Source organism: Durio zibethinus, chromosome 1 (assembly GCF_047325235.1).
Source record: "Durio zibethinus cultivar Kanyao isolate XHJ-2024 chromosome 1, ASM4732523v1, whole genome shotgun sequence".
NCBI lineage: Eukaryota > Viridiplantae > Streptophyta > Magnoliopsida > Malvales > Malvaceae > Durio > Durio zibethinus.
In genome coordinates, this window is record NC_143162.1 from 9334132 (window position 1) to 9344288 (window position 10157).

The 10157-nt window shown below is 33.7% G+C and overlaps 1 protein-coding gene across 1 annotated transcript; it reads right to left on the reverse strand.

The window, feature by feature from the left end:
* Positions 1 to 3627: 3627 nt before the first annotated feature.
* LOC111312054 (calcium-dependent protein kinase 13-like) lies at positions 3628 to 9030 on the reverse strand. Its single transcript, XM_022912004.2, has 7 exons — positions 7835 to 9030; positions 6304 to 6447; positions 6027 to 6179; positions 5626 to 5741; positions 5372 to 5539; positions 4359 to 4589; positions 3628 to 4280 (listed from the first exon to the last, which is right to left on the reverse strand). The coding sequence occupies exons 1-7, from the start codon at positions 8454 to 8456 to the stop codon at positions 4131 to 4133; spliced, it is 1584 nt and encodes a 527-aa protein (XP_022767739.2). The 5' UTR covers positions 8457 to 9030; the 3' UTR covers positions 3628 to 4130.
* Positions 9031 to 10157: the final 1127 nt, after the last annotated feature.

Sequence of the window (10157 nt, forward strand, 5' to 3'; positions counted from 1 at the left end):
CTTTAAAAGTTCATAAGGATATTTTGATTGATCATTTTTTATACTTTTAGAGTTCGCAAATCATGTTTAACACTTTTGAACCTAATTATATAAAAAAAAATCTAATAATAAAAAAATTATTTAAATTTAAAATTTATAAAAGATTTACTTAAAGTATTTTAGTCAATCACTTTTAACAATTTTAAAATTAAAATTTTAAATAATTTAATTTCACATAGACTTCATTTTTAATTTTAATTGATTTAAATTAAATTTAAATAATTTAATAAAAACTATATATTTAAAGATGAATTTATTAATTTAAAATTTTATAAGAATATTTTGATCAATAACTTTTAGTGCTTTTGGAGTTCATATTTTTATGTATAAATGATAAACGACAAATAATATACATTGAGAGATTGTTTTCACAAAGTTATAAATTCAAAGCTCCTTAACTATTTTTTATTTATAATCTTCAATGACTCTCGTCAAAAATAAGAGCTAGCATGGGTATTATTACATTTTCAAATATGTTCATTGAGTATTTTGCTACTATTTTTTCAACTCTCTTTTTTTTACTTTCGAAATACTATTTTGACTTATACGAGCATGCTTGAGTACTTCTTGGCTTCTTTGCTAGCTATTGTCAAGGGTAACATAAAAATTGAGCAAGTGAATTTCCTAAATTTAAAGGAAATCTGAATATTAATGGATTTTCCATTGATAGCGCCCATTAAAGTGATTTTCCGTTCTATAGCACCCTGCCCATTTCATTTCCCCTTGATTAGAATTGAGAACAGCCATCAGAATCCCCCCGATCAGCAGGACTTAATGGGAAATTTGGATAAAAAAGGTACTCATCATTGAAATGTCAAATACTTAAAACGAAGAAATTATCTTATTTTGGGACAGTAAACATGTTAATTTGTATGATTCTTTTACTTGTATTAGTGAGCAAATCGATACTCAGTTACCAAATTAAAATGTTCAATCACAAAAATATATATGGTAGTTAAAATAGTAAATAAATTCTTAAACCGATGCCAAGCTGTAGGATAATGATGTATGGTGTACTAAAAATTGACCCGAGGCGAATCAAATCAAAATTATAATCTAGTGTCCACAAGACAGTGTGTGAAAGAGTACTATCTAGACAGCCTTGCATGATTGTTGCCAAAAACATGGAATTAATGGGACTGCAACAGAAACGTGTGATTAGAGAGTACTTATTGCAGCAAGTTAATTTCTAAAGTCCAGAAAAGCAGTTGCTTTTCGTTTCAAATTAAGCTTGAGTTTAAACAATGTCGAGCATGTTTTCTGCAGATGATTTAACAAGCCAGGCCAATGTGGATATGCGTTTGGAGAGGTGTGAAGTGTGAACTCCTGGAAATGCTTTTTTTTTTCCCTTGCAATTACATGCTGTGAAGACAATGTTTTCCAGGAAAACCATGTGTGGTAACATTGGCCCGTTTTTGGTATGGCCTTGAAGTCTCTTTACGGCTCTGTAGAAAAAGCATTAGCTGGCGTGGTGTGGGTTATGTGAGATCAGAATTTTTGAAAAGAGTTGGAAAAAAACAATAACTTTTCCTTTCTTCCGTGCAAAAGTCGTGAAGTGCATGTGAACAAGTTCTACAAGTAACCACTAAACTAAGATAATCAAGATCGATGAGTTAAATTCTAGGCATTTCAATCTTTTCGCTTATTAGTGCTTTCAAATTTTGACCATTCAGTTAAAGTTGCTGCTTCTATATATATTATGGCATGTGTATGTAAATCTGCATAGAATATAAGTATTGGTTTTCTGCCTCCATCTTTAGCTATTATCTTTGGAATCGTCCCAACTTTAGATTGAATAGATTCTTCAATGGTTTACCTTTTTACCGATAAAAAGCAAGCGCCTACCAAATCTAACAACACCTTATCCAAATTTTACAACGTAAAAATGCTGAGTTGCTTTTCAAAATCGATGATTGACCCATTTAACCAATAACATATGTTATATCTCAAGAGTTGAGTAGCTCTGAAAATTGACTGCAAATAAAAAAAAAAAAAAAAGAAAACCCCTCAATATTTAACTAAATGATGAACACAACAGCCATGTTGGTTTCGAGCTAGTTGCTTACCTATTTCATGTAGAAATCGATGAAAAAGGACCTGCATTTCGTATTTTTGGCCACCGTGACTAATCGTGTAGTGTTTAAAGAGAGAATTTTGGCACGTTAGGACAGATTGCAGTATAATTTTAGATGATTTTATTTGGCTTCTTCGATGTGGATTCTACTGCATGATAAAGACTTTGAGAGACCACAACTTTTCTGCGCCTAACAAAGACTTTGAAGCATCTATCTGTGCAATTACAAACCAAGCGTGAGAGAATAAAAGCTACGTTTTTTTTGCTGTCTCATAAATTTCATTCCTTTCCCTTATTTGTTACTATCTGGTTGCAATAAAATCAAGACAAAGAAGATTCCAGGTGCTATTAATTATTAACTACATATAAAGCTCTGCCAACATGTCGATGGTGAAAGGGTTCGACCTTCATAGCTGGATTCAGTTATCTATTATATAAAAAAAGAAAATTAAAAAAAAAAAGAAAATAGCTGTATGCGTTTTGGCTTTTAGTGGTTTCAGAAGCATCCTCTTCATCTAGCAATTCAGCGATAATTTTCACATGTCCAAAGTCATCGACATTCACTGGAATCAGGATTCAGGATTGTTCGGAAAACTAATTGAAGTTAGGGATGCAAATCTGACATGAGTCGGCCCAACAAAAAATTTGCCCTCCAACCTGATCTTGGGCTGGAAAGAAAAGGACGCAATGACAGTTAACCTGCCCCAACAAGCACAAGAATTAACCTGTCGCTGACTTTCGAAAACTATAACCCAATGGGCCAAATTGGCCTTCCAAGCGAAGCAGTCAGAACTCTGAATAACGATCAAGATTTTCCCCAATACCAATAAAACATTAATCTTAGGGTAAACGATATATTAATATTCATAGATTATTTAAATTTAATTTAAATAAAAATATTTAAAAATATTTAAATTTAATTTAAATAAATTTAAATTTGATTAGGTTATTTTTGAATTAAACTTAAATTTAAATAATTTGATTTATCCATGAAATCAAATTTAAATATTTTTATATTCCATTCAAATAATTTATGAATCTAATTAAATTTTTATATTTTAATATATTCTAATTAATAAAATATTTTAAATTTTGAACTTGACCACAAATAATTTAACTTTTATTGAATATAAAATTAAGTTTATTTTTTTATATTAATCAAATTTAACCGAACAAATTCAAAAAATTTAATTTTTATCTTAAGTCAGCTTGATCTAAAAAAATAAAAACTCAATCAAACTCAAATTAAATTTTAAACATCAAATTTAAAATTGAATTTGAATTCACGCTTAATATTATATTAACTTGAACTAAATCAATTACACTAGCTCAGAATTATAACAGATCAGATGGGGCCCAACACCACACAAGATTTGCCTCTGTCTCTGACTTTAGAAGCCTCTAGCCCGGTGGAGTCCTAAACAGTCCATGCCGAAGCTTATGCTACACAATTCACTAGCTGATCATGGACCGCAGAGATATGGCCAGAAAAAGCATCAAAGCTCATACAGAAATTTGTAAACTCTAGCCCCGTTGTTACTAAATGATGCTTATGTAGCAATGGACATGGTACAACGATAATATAAATAAGAGCCTCCCAAGGCATGTGCTAAATTGTCCCTACTATGTGCCAGACATGTCCAAGCATGCTGATTGAAAGCCATTTGGATTCCAAAAAGCAAGAGACAACAACATTTCTTGGGACAAGAATACATTAAGCACTACAAAATTCATTCCTATAATGTCAACAAGAAACAACAATCAAAAGGTTGGTAGTGGTAAAAGAGAATAATACATGCCTATGGCCACAAGGTGTTTTCCACAATTAACATTAGCAGAGACAAACAAGATGTACTCGGCCCACCACAATCCTTGTAAACCACCAGCCGAAAGGACCCCATTTAATGCAGAGTCCTCCTCCGCAAATAATCGCAAGAGAAAGCAAAGTCTAAGATATACAAGGAATGATCCAGTACTTTTCTTGCAAGGATGAACTAAACGAAGCAATGGTATGGTTCTACTCACTCCCCAAATTCAGAGAACCATCCTTCATCAGCTTTATACTTAGGCTGTTGAATCTTCCTCTTGAGTAATGTCGAGATGCCTTTCTCCAATCTGTACCAGTTTTCATCATTGCTGCAAATTCATCATAGCTAATGCGCCCATCCTGCATTTACAGAGTAATTGCCAGTCAAATTGAAACATGTTAAATGAATTTATCAGTGACAAAAAATTGGGTCATTACCTTGTCTGTGTCCACTTCTTGGAAGATGTCATTTGCGACATTAGTGCAATCATCTGCTCCATCCTCCATTAATGCATCCCGAAGCTCATCAGGCTCAATGAAACCACTGCTATCTTTGTCAAAATAGGAAAAGGCCTTTTGAAGATGCTCATCATTGGCCATTCTTTGAAGATGGAGAGAAACAGCAAGAAATTCCCCATAGTCCAATGTTCCTTTCCCGTTAGCATCAACCTATTGTCAAGAAACACACTTTTAGCATTGAAAATTGAAAGTTAGATGAGGATAAGATATGATGCTACTATTTGTGATAAAATTGGATATGTCATAATGCAGCCACAGTAGTACAGCCACATCGAGGAAACATCTTGACAAGTACAAAAACTGCTAAAGGGGTTTATCAAATTTAAGTTTGACCAACATTTAGGAAAAGAGAGAAAAGGAGGAGAAGTAGCATTACCAAAGGACTCTAGTTTCAGTATGAACACCAAAGTAAAATCTCTCATCAACTACTGTAGAATCCTTCATGAAAAAACTAGTATGTTTGCTGAGTAGAATACTCTCTTTTCCAAAAGGCCACTCTATTCTTCCGAAAACTAAAATGGGTTTTGTTTCTCTTCTTGGAAAATGTAGTTACACTGATAACTAAGAAACAGCAGCCTCCCCATTATTATGGCTTTTGTCTGTGCATGCTTATAGTTACTTAAACTATCATCAGACATCCAACTTCTTCAAGGCTGCTCTATAATGGCAATAGTAATGAATAGGCAGATAATAATGTTAATACTAAAACAAAGTTAGTGTGAGAGACAACAGGAAAAAATTGAAGAATTTTCATAATGCTATGGTTTTTGTCTTGGTCAACTAATAGTTCTTATGATCATATTGACTACACTTGCAAAAGGCATATCTACTGAGAAAATAAAGAATTTTCATTTCTGTTTTGATGAGAATCAGTACATAGAGTATCATAACACTATTTAATTTATGCAAAGTATAAACCAAAACACACTCACAGCTTCAATAAGCATCTGCACTTCAGACTCTGCAAGCTGTGAACCAGTATTTCTAAATCCAGCTTTCAGCTCTTCAATTGAAACAATTCCATCATTGTCAGTGTCCATTTTCTTGAACATTTCTTTGATGTCTTCAACTTCTTCAACGGATAAGAACTCAGCAATAACCTAATTCAAATAAACTTTTAAGATTCCTCTAGGTATTAAAAAAAGAACAAATGTTCTAGCAAAATTTTTAAATTTAGTAAACCAACCCGCAGGGCTTTTCTTTTGAATCTGTTCATCATTGAAAATTGTTTAAGCCTTGACTTAACAACATCGCCAAGAGGAACATTGGGAGCTTTTCTAGCATTTTGAAGCCAAGGATGCTCTGTAAGATAAAGGCAACATATAAATTAGGCAAACTATCACTAATCATTAACATTTGATGTAGAGCAAATTAGGAACACAGATCTTCCTTGATCTTGGCATTTTGAAGCAAACGTGGAAAGCTGATATTACAAAGGTTTTACATGTTATATTTGAAGATGTAGAAAAAGCCAATCACAAGATGAATAGAATCATGAAAGGATGTACCTAAACGCCTATACATCCCCCTCACCTCCCTCCCCCTGAAATATACACACAAAGACTAGTACAGAGGAAATGTTAGTACCAAGCACTTGCTTTGCAGTGAGTCGAAGTTTTGGGTCTGGTTCCAACATTTGTCGGACTAGACTCTTAGCACTCTCTGAAATATTTGGCCAGGGGTCACGTTTGAAATCAATTAATCCACGAAGAATTGCCTGTGCAACACCTTGTTCGGACTCTGCATAAGAAACATTTTTCAGGTAGGAATGAAAATTCAACTCATTTTTGATACGTTAGTGCACATCCAACAGATATGCACACACCTGTATAGTGACAATGGAATTCCACAAAATTACACTTACCAGCCCAAAAAGGAGGAACCCCACACAACAAAATATAGAGAATGACTCCAGCACTCCATATATCTATTTCTGGCCCATAATTCCGTTTGAGCACCTCAGGAGCCATATAATATGGACTTCCAACAATCTCAGAGAACCTTTCACCTGAAATTTACACATCATAGGCATTAGAAAACAGAATTAAAAAAAAAAAAAATCAACAGCAATAAGAGGAAAAGTGTTCAAACTATAGTTACACAGACCTTATCCTACTTAGCATAATATTTACACTTTCATACCCCCACCAGTGTCTCCACACCACATCCTAACCAACCATGCAGTTTTTTGCAATCAAAACTGAGAAATTATTGACCAGAAAGGGATATCCTAAGGCAGAGAGAAATGGTTATAGTTGAGAAATTGGGGCAAAACTTTTTTTGCAGAGGAAACCTTGGACTTACCATGCCAGCTATTCCAGTTTACAAGCAATGGAAGTATAAAAGAATTAATAAAAGCAAACTCAGCAACATCTTGGGTGCTATAGCATGAAAAGCTTCACAAAACTAAACCAGACAGAAGGTTTTTAGCACACTAGAACATCCCAAAAATTGGACCATTAGTCTGGTGGAAGCAAAATCTACTTAATTTGAGACACTTGAGCAACTAAGGTTAACCAATGCTATCCCATGACAGCCAATTATAGGAAATAGGAAAACTTGTATCAATCAAACAAAGCTACAGTTCAAAGTTTCCCCTAGTGTGACCATACAAGATATCTTTAAGAGAAGTACTTGCTACTAACATAACTGACAATCACCATTATGCTGACAACTCAATGGCCATTTGGTGGATGGATCAGTATGAAGAAAAAAGTTAGTATAAAAAATCAAATAAAGACAATGAGCGGCCATTTCCAAATCTAAAACTTATAGTATTCACCAATGTCTCATCTCATGCTTCAATTTCAGGTAAGTAACCATTAATACATTATTATAGAATTAAACCAAGGAGAAGAAATATATATATATATATATTTTAATGAGAAGAAAGGATATGAACAAAGACACCAAAGTGTTCAATCGGGACAGATTATCAAAAAAGAAATTAGATAAATAACTAATAAAAACAAAACTATCACAATTGTAAGAAAAAAAGTAGGCATCCGTTTGTTCATTTCAGGCAAAATAAGTGAATGATAACATTGATTCAAAGGAATTGCGCATACTACAGTAGCTTAAAAGTTACCTTTAAAGCATAGCCAAATAAAATTATCAAAGTGCGTATTTCGTCACTACAAAAACCATAAACAAATAAATAAAAACAGACTATAGCACATCGCCATGACCAATCCGATACACTTAAATCAATCTTTCCATGTACTTTTCCTTTGGAGTCAAATGTTTCCGTGGTAAAAGCAAAACCCAGATTGGCAAAACACCATCTTTGCTACATAATTAAATAATTCTAACCTAGCATTGTTACTAATAATTCTGACTATTTATATGGTGCATTCTTGAAAAGGACTCATTTATTTATACATTCAAGAGCTTACCTTGCTTGAAAAATATTGATAACCCAAAATCGATAGCTTTCAAAGGCGAATTCTCTTTCTTATTAGCGAACAAAAAATTCTCAGGCTTCAAATCTCTATGAATCACTCCATGCTTATGGCAAAGCTGAACTACTTCCACAATCGTCCTCGTCACTGCTGCGGCGGCTCTCTCCGTGTAATGTCCCCTGGCGACGATCCTATCAAAAAGTTCACCACCTTCGCAAAGCTCCATCACCAAATGAACCGCATTGTCATCCTCGTACGCTTCTTTCAAGCTCACGATACTCGAACTCTTCGGTAAGTGCTTCATAATCGCAACTTCTCGTCTCACATCTTCGATATCCACGGCGGTTCTCAGTTTCCTCTTCGAGATTGACTTGCACGCGAGCAACTCGCGCGTGCCGCTGTCGATGCAAAGATAAGTAACTCCGAACTCACCTCGGCCGAGCTCGCGATCCACGAGGTATTTCTCTTCGATGTTCTCCTTAGGTACTCCAGTGAGTACGGTGATCGGCGGCTTCTGTTTGGAAACGGAATCTTTACGGGAGTGATCGTGGCCAGAAAAGTTCGATTTCACGTCTTCTCTGGCAACGGCCGCTGGAGATCTACAACAATTCCCCATTCTGCTAAACGCAGCCTTATCTTTTGTCCGGATCCAGTCGAACTAAAATCCAAAAAAATAAAAACTCTAACTAAACCTGCTTAGCTAGGGTTTCACATTACAGTCGAAAAGCCAAACAAGGCCCAGCTTTCTAGCTTCTACAGAGAGGAATCGAAGTAAAGAGAGTGATTGAGAAATAGAGAGAGAGAGAGAAAGAAAGAAAGAGAATGTTGCAACGGAGCAGACACTTTAGTGAGAGTTTCTTCTTTTGATATTCTTAACTTTTTTTTTTTTTTTTGAGATTTCCTTTTTTAATTTAAAAATAAATAAATTAATAGTCCTACTTAAAATTTTTTTGAAGTGTGGATGTTCTTTGGTTCTCTGAAATTTGTCGGCTAATCCAAGAAAGAGAGAAAGAGAGAGAAATAGAAACGGGATGGTGGAGTGGGAAAGGAGACGAAGACTGCGGGTCGTTGGCGCTTCGCTGGTCGAAGATTATGAGAACTTCTATATTTCTGTTGGGTTGGTTGAGTGTTTGCGCTATTCCGGGGCTTGTGGCCACTTTGACCAACAACTAGCAAACAGACAGAACGATAGGACTTGAAAATAATTAATGAGTTTTCTTTATTATCAAGCCCTTTTCTTTAACCATACTCTATTTTATTACGCCCAATGTCAAGTCCTATTTCTCTTTCTTTTTTCTTCTTTTAATTATTTTTATAATGAAATGTTTTCAATTTGTTGAGAAATGAAAGTTCTTTACGAGTTTGGTATTGTGTTACACATATTTTGTCATTATGATATTTTAAAAAATAAAATTTATATTTAAGTATTATAATTTTTATTTTATTAAATATTTTAATATTTTATATTATTATAATCAATTAAATAATTAACATGCATGAATAGTAAATAAAATTACCACTATCATAAACATACAAGTCATTCCCACATCAGCTATTGGTACATTAGTAAAAATTTTAAACAATTAAAAATTTAAAAATATGGTTTTTTTTTTAAAATAAAAATCCAAAAAAAGAAAAAAAAGGAAAGAATGGATTGGGGAGAGAGAGGGGAAGGAGAGAGAGAAAGAGGGGGAAGGGGAAGGGGCGATACCGCTAGCCAACTCAAGATTGGTTTGCCCTATACGTGATTGATCGACACCGATTTGGTTCAAACGAGCCGAATTGAGGTCGATTTGTTAGGTCCAGGGTAGACCGACCACTATACGGCTTTGGGCCAACCAGCTACGTTGCCCTTACCTCCTTTTTTCCCTTCTCCCTTCTTTATCTCTAGCCCTTCCTTCTTCAGTTCCCCTTCTCTCTCCCTAATTCTTTCTTTTTCTTCTTTTTTTTTATTTTTTAATTTTAAATTAGAAATATATTTTGCTAATTATTTAAATGCTAACGTGTCTATAAATAAAATGACGATAACTGAACATTTGAACATTTATGTCTAGCATCATAATTTTATTGAATATTAATATCATATAAGTAATTTGATTAATGATGTTAATCTAAAATATTAAAATATTTTTAAAAAAATGAAAGTTTATTTTTTAAAATATGAAATTACCAAAACAATGTATAATATTAAAATCGTTTTTATATTTACCTTTATTTAAAGCGTTTTTCAAATTCAATGTTAATAAAGTCAGTACTACTATTGTATATAGAGAGAGAGAAAGAGAGAATTTAAGATGATTTGCATCTTTTTTTATCT